Source organism: Echiichthys vipera (genome assembly GCF_963691815.1).
Source record: "Echiichthys vipera genome assembly, chromosome: 16".
In the NCBI taxonomy this organism is placed as follows: Eukaryota; Metazoa; Chordata; class Actinopteri; order Perciformes; family Trachinidae; genus Echiichthys; species Echiichthys vipera.
The window spans coordinates 21,911,905-21,923,066 of record NC_139841.1 but is presented as its reverse complement, the minus strand read 5'-3'; the positions used below and the strand labels follow the sequence as shown (position 1 = coordinate 21,923,066).

The 11,162-nt window shown below is 39.7% G+C and overlaps 1 protein-coding gene across 1 annotated transcript in view; it reads left to right on the top strand.

Moving 5' to 3' along the window:
* Positions 1 to 4,674: 4,674 nt before the first annotated feature.
* Positions 4,675 to 11,162, top strand: part of loxhd1a (lipoxygenase homology PLAT domains 1a) — a gene marked incomplete at both ends in the record, with an annotated part of 28,824 nt that continues 22,336 nt past the window's right edge. The window contains 4 exons of the mRNA XM_083929971.1: positions 4,675 to 5,407; positions 8,693 to 8,807; positions 9,068 to 9,079; positions 10,660 to 10,740. Of these exons, the coding sequence (XP_083786097.1) occupies positions 4,675 to 5,407; positions 8,693 to 8,807; positions 9,068 to 9,079; positions 10,660 to 10,740 (941 nt within the window). The remainder of the gene's footprint in view (positions 5,408 to 8,692; positions 8,808 to 9,067; positions 9,080 to 10,659; positions 10,741 to 11,162) is intronic.

The following is an 11,162-nucleotide window of genomic DNA, read 5'->3' as shown; positions in this document are numbered from 1 at the left end:
ACCGGGGGGTCACCGATTCGAGTCCCTGTGTGGACCGTGAATGGAGCGAGGACTGGTGGCTGGAGAGGTGTCAGTTCATCTCCTGGGCACTGCTGAGGTGCTGTTGAGCAAGGCATCGAACCCCCTTGCTCTGACATCTCTCCATTAATTGCATGTATATAGGCCATGTTTGTGCATGTGTGTGTATTTTAGGCCTGTGTAACATGTATAATAACAGAATGAAAAATTGAATTTCCCCTTGCGGGATTAATAAAGTAATTCTTAATAAGCATATATATGTTAACCTGCTTTTGTGCTGCTAACCACAATGCGGTGCTTGTTGGGACAAGAAAGTACATGAGATGCTAGTTTGACTGTCTCATTTCAGACCAGTTAACCTCGTTTACAGGTTTATCGTCTTCGGTCAACACCTCAATTATTAAGCAGTGAGTGGTGTCAGTGTCCTCTCATTGACTCTGCAAAGGATGTTGTGCTGTTGATAGTCCCTACCCTGATGGCACAAGACAAGCTAAATGAATCCAGTTAAAACATAAAAATAGATAGATATATGATTAGAAACATTAGTGAAGCGCATTTATAGTTTTATGATGACAGCTGGATTACATATTTTTAAAGCCATGTTAGATTTTAGATGGATTTAGAACTTTATTGTCCAGCCTAGGCCAGAAAATCATCTTTGGTCTCACCAGATACAATAAACACCACATTCAATGAATACAGCAAATCACATCACATCACAACATTGTCCTGTGTTGGTCTTCAGTAGCATCCTCAGTTCCCCATGTGTCCTTTAATCAAACTGGAATGGGTCCAACTTTGTTCTTAAGGTAAGATTGTTGATGTTTGCTGTGCTTGACAGAAGTAGCATAATGGGGAAAAGTCATAGCTAAACGTTATGGATAAAATACATGGTTAGCTTAAAGTAACAGTTGGAATAGCTAGCTTGCTAAATGGATTAATAGTTAAAAGTAATAAATAAACAGTTAGTAGTTAGCCTAAAGTAATGGATAAACGGTTGAACTAATTAATCTCTGTAATGGATAAATGGCTGAACTATTTACTCTCTGCTAAAAGTAATGGATAAACTGTTAAAATAGTTAACTTTAGCTAAAAGTAACAGCTGAAATAGCTGAGGTTACGTCAGTTTGCTAACAGTCATGGGTAAATAACGTTAACGTTGATGGATAAAGTATTGAGTAACGTTAGTTAGCTAAAATGATGATAAACTGTTGAACTAATTAATCTCTGTAATGGATAAATGGTTTAACTAATTACTCTTTGCTAAAAGTAATGGATAAGCTGTTAAAATAGTTAACTTTAGCTAAAAGTAACAGTTGGAATAGCTAGCTTGCTAAATGGATTAATAGTTAAAAGTAATAAACAAACAGTTAGTAGTTAGCCAAAAGTAATGGGTTAAATGGTTGAACTAATTAATCTCTGTAATGGATAAATGGTTTAACTAATTACTCTTTGCTAAAAGTAATGAATAAACTGTTAAAATAGTTAACGTTAGCTAAAAGTTACAGCTGAAATAGCTGAGGTTACGTTAGTTTGCTAACAGTCATGGGTAAATAACGTTAACGTTGATAGATAATGTATTGAGTAACGGTAGTTAGCTAAAATGATGATAAACTGTTGAACTAATTAAAGTTAGTTTCCTAAAAGTTATGGATAAACTGTTCAAAAAGTTAAAGTAAGCTGAAAGTCATGAATGAACGGTTGAAATAGTTTGCAAAAGTACGTTGGCTAATGTTAGTTAGCTAAAAGTAACAGCTCAAATAGGGAAACAGTTAATGTAATTAGCTAACGTTAACGTTAAAAGTAACATTGGTGTATAAAATGTTGAGTAACGTTAGTTTGCTAAAATTATGGATAAACAGTGGAAATAGCAAGCTTGTTTAAAGTTATGGAGAAATGGTTAAAATGACTGAATAATAATACAGTTGAAATAGTTAACGTTAGCTTGAAAGTAAGTAAGTTGAAATGGCTATAGTAGTTTGCTTAAAGTTATGTATAAATAGTTAAATGAATTCCAAAAAGGAGAAATCAGAGAAGCTCAAAGAGGAAGTGACTGAGGGAGCAAAGGAGGAAAAGAAGAAAAAGAAGAAGAAATCCTCCACAGAGAATCCAGAGGCAGAGGAGGAGATGGGATCCAAGGATAAGAAGTCAAAGGATGGAAAGAAGAAGAAGAAGTCTCACAATGATGGCGATGAGGAGCAGGAAGAGGAGGAGGACTCAAAGAAAAAGAAAAAGAAGAAGGCAAAGAAGGGATCAGCGGTTGAACTAATTAATCTCTGTAATGGATAAACTGTTAAAATAGTTAACGTTAGCCAAAAGCAACAAATAGCTGACGTAACGTTAGTTTGCCAACAGTCATGGGTAAATAACGTTACCGTTGATGGATAAAGTATTGAGTAACGGTAGTTAGCTAAAATTATGATAAACTGTTGGACTAACTTAAGTTAGTTTCCTAAAAGTAATGGATAAACTGTTCAAAAAGTTAAAGTAAGCTGATAGCCATGACTTAACGGTGGAAATAGTTTGCAAAAGTACGTTGGCTAATGTTAGTTAGCTAAAAGTAACAGCTCAAATAGAGAAACAGTTAATGTAATTAGCTAACGTTAACGTTAAAAGTAACATTGGTGGATAGAATATTGAGTAACGTTAGTTTGCTAAAATTATGGATAAACAGTGGAAATAGCAAGCTTTTTTAAAGTATTGGAGAAATGGTTAAAATGACTGAATAATAATACAGTTGAAATAGTTAACGTTAGCTTGAAAGTAACAGTTGAAATGGCTATAGTAGTTTGCTTAAAGTTATGTATAAATAGTTAAATGAATGGATAATACAGTGGAAATAGTTTTAATAACACGGATACACATTTTAAATAGTTAACAAAATACAGTATATAGCCATAATAATATAGCTAATAGCCCAGGTTGGTGGTCTCACAGAATAATAAAATCATGAATGTTATATGTGATGAGTTAGGAATGATGTAATGTTAGTAGCATTTGGTCTTTTATATTAGGGGTATGATTTCTGTTGTTGGGTCTATGTAAATCATAAATAAGTCATAGAGTGTGGTCTTTACCTAGTTTGTAAAGTGTCCTTATATAACTTTTGTTATGATTTGGCACTATAAATAAAATTGAAATGAATTTCTCAGTGCACTGGGTCAAATGAGGTCTGACTCTCTGCTGTCATCCGTAGGGCGGGTAATGTGATGTTGAAAGATCAATATGACCAAACTCTGCCCTTGCCCTTGATGCCTACATTATCAGGTGTCAGGTGGCAGCAATACGGCTAATGGGATGATTTTGGCTTGTAGGTGCAGATGTGTGCGCCAGGCCAGCCACTGTGGTGAAACGGCAACAAGCATTTCCATAGAGGCATTTGTGTTGTCATTAAAGCAGTGTAGCTGAAGACTGGAGAAGTTTGCTTTGCATTTCCACCCCTTTTTTCCCACTGTAAAGCAAGTACTGTATACTGCTAATTAATTGATTATCTATAAGTTCAAAGCACTGCTTTTCCCTACTACTTGACACATTGACTAGTCTTACATTAAGTTGTCTTGAAAATCTACAGGAGGAATGAAATGTCCAAGATATTTAGGTTCTGACTAATTACTTAAGTGAGCTTTTTACTGAACTACGATTTCAGATTAATCTTGTCTCAGTATATGAATTCATTATATTTTTGGTGAAAAGGAAGGACAATGCAGCATCTATCTCACACTTTTATCAAATACTTGGTGCAACTTAATTTAAATACAGCTACATTTTCGATTCAATTTTATTTACAGTGTCATATCATGGCAAAAGTTATCTCAGGACCCACTACTCATGAAAAATTAGTAGTTACTTCTCCAGAGAATATAGCACTGTCATGTACCCTTAAAGGAAGTTGTAACTGTAAAGAATAGCTGCACTGGACAGAACTTTAGTATCAATCTCTATCAATCTAACTCAGCAATAAAGCAAAAAAGGATATTTTCAAAGTGCTGGACTGTTCCTCTAATTGGACACTGACGTTTGTCTGAAACCAGCCATGAAATAACTACATCATGGCTTCATGGATGCTTACTCATCCATGGTAAATCTTTAGATCCAGTCAGTATGTTACCAGCGACTCGTTTCTTTTAATTAAATGTGATTTATACACATCGCTACGCTTTGATCGATCAGAATAAATAAAGAGGAGTAGTTGTAAGGGAAGGATAGTTTGTGTGTGTTTGAGCATGTGTCTGTCTGTCTATCTGTCTGCGTGCGTGTGAGTGCAGGTAAAAGCGAGACGCCCCCGGCCCGTAAAGCGATCCTAACACCATGAATAATGGAGAATGCCGTGGCAAAGAGGATAAGTTCTCTGTGCAAGGCTCCTTTTTCACAGGGCTTTCTCCCATGGGTCACGTGAGTGCTGAAGTGACAGTAATTTTTCATGAGTAGTGAGTGTTAGTCATATAGCCATAAACTGCCCAGGTAGGAGACGTCCAGGTAACCACTGCACCCTCTGCATGTCCTGAGTCTACCCGCGGCCGCACACACCGATGCTGCTTGGAACCCCACGATCCCGGGACATCTCTGCAGCCAAGGGTCAAATGAATTGTCTTACACTATTAGAAACTGAAGGCAGCACTTACGAAACTAAAAGCCAGGGAAGTGGATGAATAAAAGATGCCGTCGAAACAGAAAAAATCCACAGCTTCAGAAGAAACCGAAGAAGTTGATGACGAAGTGGAGGAAACAGAGCCAAATTTAAAGGAGAGGAGCAACGGAGTGACCCGCGGGGACACCACAAAAGGAGATAAGAGTCGGAAGAAACACAAGAGTGCAGCGAGCTCTGAGAATCAGGAGGCCCCGGAGAAAGAGAAGAAGAAAAAAGTGGGTGAAAAAGTAAAGGAGAAAAAGAAGAGAGAGAAACCAGATGATGATGCTGAAGCTGGTGCTGTGATTGAAAATGAAGCGGAAGAGGGTGAGCAGAACAATAATGACCCCACGGCCAATTCCAAAAAGGAGAAATCAGAGAAGCTCAAAGAGGAAGTGACTGAGGGAGCAAAGGAGGAAAAGAAGAAAAAGAAGAAGAAATCCTCCACAGAGAATCCAGAGGGAGAGGAGGAGATGGGATCCAAGGATAAGAAGTCGAAGGATGGAAAGAAGAAGAAGAAGTCTCACAATGATGGCGATGAGGAGCCCTTGATTGAGGAGCAGGAAGAGGAGGAGGACTCAAAGAAAAAGAAGAAGAAGAAGGCAAAGAAGGGATCAGCGGACAGTGACGAAGACAAAAAGAAAAAGGGGAAAAAATCTAAAAATAAACAGGTGGACTTTGGGGCAATCTACCAGAATGAGCTGCTGAACTACCACACAGAGTCATCTGATGGATATGAGGATGAGTACTACAAAAAGAAAGGTAAGGATTTGACATGTAGAGCAGACAGAGAAGCCACACATCTATTTCAGGTAAGTCTCAGTTACATAACGTATGTATTTACCTGTTGGAGGTTCCCAACTGGTCAAATATTGACTACAGGTTCCCTGCAGTCCCCTTCAGCCCTGAGCAGGAGCATCCTGAGGGAATCCCTCTGTGATTGTTCTTGGGTGAAAGCTCAGTTATGTTCCACATGAATAGAGCCAAACAGAAGCTCGGGGGCAGACAGGTGCTGGGTGCCGTCCCACTCTCTGGGGCTGGGAGAACCACCGGGGCCAAAGGCAGGGCCGGGAGCCAGAGGTTTTGAAATGGGGTAAACAGAGGGAGAAGGGGACTCCAAGGTGATTTCTAGGTAAAGAAAAGATGTAACAGCCTAAAAACTACTTGTATATGTGACAATATTAAGTAGAACTGAATAGCACAGCTACTAATGATGGTTCTTTTTACTATATAACTTAAATGTGGCCTTGTTTCTGAGTTACCCAGTTGTGTGGGGGCAGTGAGTTGAAGTACGACACAGAAGGTGTTTTCTGTATTAACTTTAAAACAAAACCACATTCTTTGCTTAATTTAAGTGCTTTTGTTGCCAAAAACCAACCACACTGGACTCAGAGTGTGAACCCTAACATCTTCCTAAGTTCTTTCTTAGGAAACATATTTGGCAAAACAAATCGATAGTATAAAAATGCAACTTGTATGAGACAGGGTTGCCATAAAGGAGCGTTTGGAAAGTGCAGCACTCAGCTCTATTCAAAGGTGCTTTGAATGAGAAAATTGCACAAAGCCACAAAAACATCTGAACCTAAAAGCTTCGTATACCCCTTTCCCCCTAGTTTGTTGACAGATAGAGTGCTGCAAATGCAACATTTCAGTATATTCACTGCCAGATAATTGCTACCATCAAGTAAATAATCAAAGTGAAGATGCTTTCAGCTCCTGATCTTTGTGCAGGTAATGAAAAAACAGCAAGTATTATTATTTAGCAGCAGTAGCAGTGAAACATGCCTGTGTACATGTCTTTCTTACCGCAGTGGCTCACTTAAGTCCCTGACACTTCAAGGAGTTTATCGAGGCTCAGTTTTACCAGGCCACTGTCCGTCTGATTTTATCAGGTGTCTTTCTTTCTCTTTAATCCGGCTTTAATAGCTCTGCTGACTGTTAATTAGATATCCGTGTCCTTATCGGAATCGACTTTGGTCAAATTGCTCTTTATCTGGTCGCTGCCTCTCTTGGACGCTTACGTAATCTGTCTGTGTCCTCTATCCTCTATCCTCTACTTCCGTTTCCTTGATGCGTTCCTTGATGGATCAAGAGCCACTTTATTAGGTACAACTGTTCAACTGCTCGTCATCCGCCGTATGTAGGTATGTAGACCTGGTCAAGACAATCTGCTGAAGTTTAAACCGAGCACCAAAATAAGGAAGAAAGGTGATTAAGGTGATGGACAGTGACAATGCGTTTACTGTTCTCAAACGGCCGCCACAGTCACTGAATCTCAATCCAATAGAGCACCTTTGGCATGTGGTGGAATGCTATCATGTTAATATGGACCAAAATCTCTAAGGAATGTTTCCAGCACCCTGTTAAATCTTTGCCATGAGGCATTAAAGCTCTTCCAAAGACAAAACAGGGTCCAACCTGGTACTACCAAGGTGTACCTTATTAAGTGGCCAGTGAGTTTGACCCGAAGTGGCAGAAAGTGTTCCACACCTTCCAGTCTATTTTACATAACCACAGGAAAGAGACGTTTACGTGCAGTAATGCAGCAGGACTATAGAATTACCAGTGGATAGGCCCAGCTATTGAGTAACAAGCAACCGCCGGTCACTGACTAATCTCCTACTGAAGATTTAATGTTGTTATTGTAACTCAAACACAGGTGTGACTTTCAAAATCCTCTCCAAAAAAATGCAGACTCCTTGTTTGTGTGTTAGGAGTTGCAACTAATTTGATGAGTCATTTGTCAGCCCGTTGCACCGTTGAGTAAAAAAGTGACTCATACAATTTGATTGTACAGACCATGATGCATGTTTGTAAGTAAACAATAGCCTCACTCATAGGTTACATCATGTTACAAGACTAAGAGTCTACAACCATGCTAGCAGCTCTGAGGCTATACATAGGCACAGTGGTGCTTTGAGCTAAATGCTAACGATGCTAACGTACCAATGTTAAGCAGCTATAATGTATTACATGGATCTTCCCCATGAGTTATATAAGCATGCAAACACAAAGCAAGCTTTGTCTTATGGGGATTTCATTAGTTGTGCAGGTACTATGTTGCCATAAACCAAAAGATAATTAAACAATAAACTGAAATTTGTCCTGATGGTGGCACGAGTTGAAAAGTCTGTAACTCATTAAAGTGATTAGTTCATTTAGAGATACACAAGAACGTCTGTGCCAAATATCCTGGCAATCCATCCAATAGTTGTTGAGACATTTCATGCAAAAAAACACAAAAGTTGGACGACCTCTAGCTCACCTTGTAGAGCATGCTCCCCATATAGGGGTCCTTGTCAGCTGCCCGGGTTCAAAGCTCAAGTGGCCCCTTGTTTGATATATTTCCCCCTCTCTGTCCTTTCCTGTTGTTCTCCAGCTGCTCTGTCATAAAGACAATAAAGCCCTAAAAAAAAATCTAACCCCCACCCCCCCAAAAAAATGTGCACCATCTGTGAACCATCGCTGTCTCTACCAAATATCATGGCAATACATCCAGTTGTTGAGACATTCTAGTGTGGACCAGTGTGGTGGATAGACAGGCCAATATTGCCAAAAATGTGAACAGTCATTGACTTCAGATACGGCGTGTTCACTTCCCCTCCTCAATAGAAAAACACCTTCAGTGCCACTTTAATGACTTCTGACTTTTCCTGCTGTTTACCTTCCCATCAACTCAGTGGCTGTGTCAGACGAAGAGACACATATGTGAAACGTGAGAAAGGCTTGGCTGGTGTATCACACCAGACATGGATTCGCTGCAGATTCGCCGCATTGAATTCCCTGGCAACCGTGTGTGGAGGGAAACATAATGCTCCTGATGTTCATAGAGTATTGGACACTGTCTGAGGATGTGACTTTGTGTTTGTCCTTTTATTCTACCTTTATCTTTTTTAATTAAGTCCTTGTTTGACCTCGCTGAATTTATTCCCTAAACGTGCTCTCATTATTTCAGATTTGTGATCTTTATTGCAACATGAACAAAGGGGCACACATTTGTCTTTTATATCTCCTTCTCTGTCTAATCTGCACTCTCCTCTCTTTTAGTGTATGAGGTGGTCACTGTCACTGGTGATGTGAAGGGAGCTGGGACAGATGCTAATGTGTTTGTCACCCTTTTTGGAGACTTTGGTGTCACGCCCAAGGTTCACCTGGCAAGCAAGTGAGTTCAGAATGGCTTACGTTGATGTCATTGAGCCAAAATATGCTTTGATAAATATGCAAAACTCTGTAAACTCCCTGTAAATCAGGTCTCAATGACTCGCTCTGCTCTGATTTGTTATTTCATTTATCATATTAGGTATCATGTGTCGCTTAGAGGACTTCATACTGTTTCATAAATAGTATCTCTTAGCTAGTTTAATACTTTTTCAATATCAACTGTTAACTTTTAACATTTTCTATTCCTTTCTGATCCTTCAGCACAGAGAAGAGGTATTTTCTCATCAGTTTGAAACAGGATATAAATGATTCTGTCCTTGTGTTGAGTTGTATTGTGTATAACACACTGTATGGGGGAGCATTCTTGCTCAACATTAACCTGATGCCTGTGGAGCCCATGAACCAAGACAAAATCTATTTGCACACAAAGGATCGTCTCTTTGATCTGTTCGTTAAAGCAGCGCATGTTCACAAAGGTTTAGTTGTGGTGCAAGAATCTCTCCCCTATACAGTCGGAAAAAAAAAAAGGTCGGACACAGAATATCTGGAGTAAGGAGGAACTATGTGACATGGCCGGTCTTCTTTTCCATTCAGAGGCAAATGAAAGAAGACCACGATGTCATTTCTATGGATGATCAAATGACTCTCAGGGGACCTGCAGACCAGCAGTAGGCTCCCTTTATCTCTGCACACATTGATTGACAGATAGGGTTACCTGTAGAGCGTATAGGATATACCAACATTGTAAGACACACTTGACCATGCCACCCACACCTTGTGGTGGTCTCATTCATCCACTTTAGACAGCATCACCATGCTATGTATTCAGTATTTCCATGCTGTGTGGCCATAGTGTTGCTCAGCAGGTGAAATACCATACATGGACATTGATGAGTCACTTTTGTCATATATTAAAACATATTGCATAGAAAGGAGTTTCACCTTACTCTGATATATATTAGGTCCTGCCTGTATTGTGTAATGATCGATTCAAAACTTCATAACACGATACAGGTAAGGGAGGGTTTCTATGTCACCAAGCATATTTGCCCGATTGAATAAATCGCGGCAGATTAAAAATGCAACTCTTTGGAAATTCATTGTGATTAAAACAAATTCAAATTGCATGGAATCCAAGGTTTGCATTGGGTTTGCTTTTGATATAATCAGTGTCTCCCTATCATTGTCTTACAGGTGTATTTACACAGAAACAGAGAACAAGGACAACCATATATTTATATATGTTGGACAGTATTTCATTCTTGGCAGGTTTTTTTTTTTTTTTTTTTACAGTATAAGACACTGTGCACTTTAATTATACGAGCCTTGGCAGTGTCTGTGGGTTGGATATTGCAGGGGGATGAGAACAGATGGAGATGTAGGTCAGAGACAAAGGCAGAGTATTCTCTGTTAATGGAAAAGAGGGTGTCTGATTCACTGTGGTTGGCAGAGGGGGGTCCTCTGTGCACACTGGCTCATTTCGTCTGTGAGAGGTCGAAGTACATGAGGAGGGAGCATTGAAATGACCGAGCCTCAGGAGGTTTCACATTATACAACTGTCATGAGACCACCAGAGTTCCCTAAGCCGTATCAGTCAGGAAATGTAATTTACTGTACCAGAGTTCAGTTCAGTCGTCTCTCTGGACCGTTTCTTCAAGCTCTGTAATCTTTGTTGATCAAATAGAGCATCTCTCTTTTTCTGTTACACACGCACACACACACACACACACACACACACACACACACACACACACACACACACACACACACACATTCACATTCACATCCATCAAATACCCTCAAATTATCTTTCTCCCAAGTTCTGACATTTTCAATGTTTTCTCAATTTACAGGAGCCGAACTGCATTTGAGAAGAATAAGACCGATGTTTTCCGTATCAAAACACACAACGTGGGGCCTCTGAAGAAACTGAGGTACTGTTCAGCACATTTAATGTGACAGAAGAGCCCATAGCGCTTTGGGATAATGTCATTTATAAATATAAATACTGTAGTTCCCCTTTCCATGGCTGCCACAGATACCCGTAATGCACAACTACAGGTCACTGACAATCACACTTTATGCTTCTTAGTTCAGTATACCTCACACAAGATAACAGCAGCTTACAGAGAGGATCACACAGGAACATTTCTCACTTACTTTCCAGCTGTGGTGCTGGCCATCAAAGGATTTCAGCCAGTGACAGAAGGTTAAGCCCCATCTGTTGGGAGTTAGTGTCTTACTCCAGAGGAGGCTGAGTTACATCACAGCCGCCACAGGCAGCAGGACACATTCAGTCAGAGATGGCAAAAAGTAGAGATTCTGTATTGAGGCTCAGATTAAGAACTTTGGAAGG